At 37.6% G+C, this 4286-nt stretch overlaps 1 protein-coding gene across 2 annotated transcripts in view; it reads right to left on the bottom strand.

Moving 5' to 3' along the window:
- LOC111872041 (heat shock factor protein 1) overlaps positions 1-4286 on the bottom strand; it is a 26369-nt gene that overhangs the window by 2192 nt on the left and 19891 nt on the right. For both annotated transcript variants that reach the window (XM_023865534.2, XM_023865533.2), the window contains exon 10: positions 3102-3177. In XM_023865534.2, the coding sequence (XP_023721302.1) occupies positions 3102-3177 (76 nt within the window). The remainder of the gene's footprint in view (positions 1-3101; positions 3178-4286) is intronic.

Below are 4286 nucleotides of genomic sequence, written 5' to 3'. Positions count from 1 at the left end.
TTCAGCTTGTTGGCATCAGTTGACGTAATCGAATTCCAGACTATGGACGCATATTCAAGCTTAGATCTAACTAATGCAGTGTACAATCTGAGTATAGTCTTGGACGCATATTCAAGCTTAGATCTAACTAATGCAGTGTACAATCTGAGTATAGTCTAAGGTGAGAAACTGAAAGTAATGTTATGAACTAGACCCAACAGTTTAACACAATGAGAGAAAATGTAATTGACCCGGTCATGGAAACATACTTAGCATCAATAAAGGGCTTTTATAGAATAGGTCCGGGCTATTGACAATTGACAAAGTTTATAATCGTAGCTCAGTATATAATTATATATATTTATTATATATAATAGTAATAATAATGACAAAAATGACAAAAAATATATACTCTGACAGCTAGCTAGATGCAATGTCAAATAGAGGAAATCTGTAATGTCCACTTAGATATGACAATGGGACAACAAGCAAATTCAAGTTTCATAATTACTGGTATCATTAGCCCAAAATGTTCCCACAATTCAACATTTAAAGGACCAAAGTACTCTATAATCAAGTGTTCACAAATTATGAAGTGGTTCACTGGTTTTGTATAGTTAAAACCTCTACAAAGTATTGATCCTATAAACAAATGGTAGTATGTTACAGAAGTTTTAGGTGTATAACTATGTAACACAGTGAATTCTTTGCTTGTTTGTGGTTTGTACTATCACTGCTACTCGCTCTCATATATCACTACGGACTGCAAAACATTAATCTATTCTGTACTAAGTGTCAAAGCACCCCGGAGCAAAGTATAACTTTCTGCTGACATACCAAATAACAGTCAAGGAAAGTTTTCTCTGTGCTTAATTAACTAAGCATTATGCCATGGAGACAATATGAGGGGGTGGAAGTAGAGCTCCATGTATTCTTATCCTCAGCTTGTAACTAGACAGCAATGAGTGGTTATCAATAAAATGTTGAAAGCACAAAATAAATTGTTTTGGACAGTGAAGACAAGGAAAACTCACTGGAAACAGAAACAGAAGTTTCCATGTATAAATTCCTAAAGCAACCAATTTTAGGAGCATACTGTTAAGATGGGTCATGAAGGTTAACACATTCTCTACAGAAACTAGATAACATATTCCTATACACATCACTGTAAATACCAAAATGACCTGTTGCAGCTATGAAAAGGATCATCTGTAATATTACTGTAACATGGCCATAAGAATTGAAGAATACATTAGAAACACCTAGGCCAAGTTTATTCTGCTCAACAAACTGGACAGAGGAGGTACTACTGACTCTCTCTGAACTGTTCTGATATAGAGCATAGAAATAATAATTTAATGGCAGTATTTCAAATTCATTTATGAGATTCTGACCTTTTCATGGCTGTACAGATTTAGGATAAATATTCTTGCATGTCCCCTAAACCCACTTATATAAAATATAAACCTGTGGGCATGCATAAACAGATTCCTTAAAACCAAAGTAATATCCACAGATCAGAGATACGTGGGGCAATCCAAGAGTTTCCGAAATTTGAATTTTGCACATGAATGGTTATGAGTACATCGAAATACCGCTAGGTGTCTCCTCACACATCCTTCTTGAATCAGTGTGGCAAGCAGCATCAAGTTGAGTGGCTGGGTTTATTGTTGGTGAACATATTCCCATTGTTGTGTTTCCGTGAGTTTGCGGTTTTGCGATGGCTGACCTGAGAGAGCAGCGTGTCTGTATAAACTTTTGTTTCAAACTTGGGAAAACCGCTGCAGAAACGCACCAAATGTTGAAGCAAGCTTTTGGTGAAAACAGTTTAGGCCAGACACAAACTTACAACTGGTATAAACGTTTTAAAATGGCCGAACACTGACTGATGATGACAATCGTTCGGGACAGCCGTCAACGGGCAAAACACCAGAAAATGTCACAAAAGTTAAGGATCTGATTCTGCAAGATCGTAGACTGATCATCCAAGACCTCTGTAACACCTTGGAACTAAGTTATGGTACAAGTCAACAAATTTTGTCAGAGGAACTGAACATGAGGAGGATTGTGGCGAAGTTTGTGCCATGACTACTGCAAAATGAACACAAGCAGCATTGCTTGGAAGTCTGCAGGGAACTTCAGCAACAGCTTCAAGAGGATCCAAACTTTCATTCAAAGGTTGTCACTGGTGACGAAAGTTGGGTTTATGGCTACGACCCTGAAAGCAAGCAGCAATCGTCGCAATGGAAGAGCCCTTCTTCACCTAGGCCAAAAAAAAAAGCTCAACAAGTCAAGAGCAACATGAAGTCCATGTTGATCTGTTTTTCTGATATTGACGGGATTGTTCATAAGGAGTTCGTCCCTCCTGGTCGGGCAGTCAATAAAGAGTTCTATCGCGATGTTCTAAGGCGTTTGTGGGAGAACATGAGGAGAAAACGTCCAGAGAGGTGGCACATGAACAACTGGGCACGCCACCATGACAACGCATGACCACATATGGCTTACATTGTGCAGGAATTTTTGGCTAAAAACAAGATGGCAGTTGTTCCCCACCCACCATACTCGCCAGACTTAGCTCCATGCGACTTCTTTCTCTTCCCCAAGATGAAAATCAAGTTGATGGGGCGAAGATTTGATACAGTTGAGGAAATTCAAGAGGAAACGCAGATGGTACTAAACACCCTAACAAAGAAAGACTTCCAGGATGCATTTGAAAAGTGGCAGAAATTCTGGGATCAGTGTATGTGCTCCCAGGGGGACTACTTTGAAGGTGATGGTGCAGAATAAGATCTAGGTAAGATGTAATAGTTTTTATTAATATATTTCGGGAACTTTTGGATTGCACCATGTATTTATTAATTCTAATTTTTATGGAGGAGGAGGAGGAGGAGGAGGAGGAAGTAATGCAAACAAATTTCAGTGTCAACTTAGAAAGCAAAGTCATTTCATAAAAAATGAAGTCATTATTTGCATTGTGATTCAGAAATCTTATGAGCAAAAAAAGTATGACCTGGTATACAACATACGAGCTTTTTCTCTATCATAAGAAGCAGTAAGCCCCACATGCACCGGTCTTAAAACTGCACAGATATGATATCTTCTCACATAGTCAGTTTGCTTACCAGTAGTGCTTTGATTATCCCGCTCTTCAACCAGGTTCTCAAATGTTGTTGCAGGAAATGGATCTTCACCAAACAGCTAAGTAAAATCGTTTCATAATCAATATATACAATTCACCACAGCAATTCCTATAACAGCTACCACAAGGCCTATGGAGGCTATGAGTAGGAGTATGAGGGGTGAGCCATAAAACTGGCCCTAGCACTGTGACCTTCAATGGTCTATTGTGCTTCCCCTTTGGATTAACCCTTTATTAATCCTACACTTCGAATGAAATGTAGGACTTTGTTTACGGGGGCCTATGGAGGCTAGCTGTCAAGTCAGAATTCATTTAGGTAAATGTAAAGTTTGACCCTGTGCCTAGGGACCACCATGATGACTTAAAAGGTGAAACTCCTTACATTCTAAGACACCATACCAGATTCATGCTTTGGCCACTTTATACACACTAGCCATTAGTTAGAGGCTGGGTCAGCCCCAAAGTCAGCCTGAATATACTGGCAAAAACAGAAATCCCTGTTCCAGTCAACCATCCCTTAGAATGTTACTTTAATGATTAAATTATCCCAGCTCAAATTCATCCATCAAAATAACTTCTACACACAGCATAACATATATAAATAATATCTTCTAACTCAGTGATTACCAATATTAATTGTACTAAATTCCTGGGATTAAACATTGATAGTACAATGTCATGGAAGGATCATATCACTGAACTGTCATCAAGACTAAATAAGGCTTGTTATGCAATAAGGGCAATAAAACCATTTATGTCTTCAGACTTAATGAAGTCTATCTATTATTCCTATGCACACTCTATTCTGTCTTACGGTATTATCTTCTGGGGTAATTCTTATCTCAGTGACAGTATTTTTAAAATTCAAAAAAGAATAATAAGAGTTATTACTAGTTCAGGTAGATACGACTCATGCCGTGAATTATTTAAAAAATTACAAATATTGCCACTTCAGTCTCAATACATATTCTCACTACTTGTCTTTGTCATCAAGAACAGAAGTTGCTTTATATCTAATTCTGATATTCATGATATTAATACTCGTTACAACCACAATTTACACTTGCCTTCTACAAATCTATCATCTGTACAGAAAGGAGTACTCTTTTCTGGAAGTAAGATTTATAACCACTTACCATTAAATATTAAAATGCTATCTAAAGATATT

Source organism: Cryptotermes secundus, unplaced genomic scaffold, assembly GCF_002891405.2.
Source record: "Cryptotermes secundus unplaced genomic scaffold, Csec_1.0 scaffold87, whole genome shotgun sequence".
NCBI classification, from domain to species: domain Eukaryota; kingdom Metazoa; phylum Arthropoda; class Insecta; order Blattodea; family Kalotermitidae; genus Cryptotermes; species Cryptotermes secundus.
This window is presented reverse-complemented; position numbering and strand designations above follow the sequence as displayed.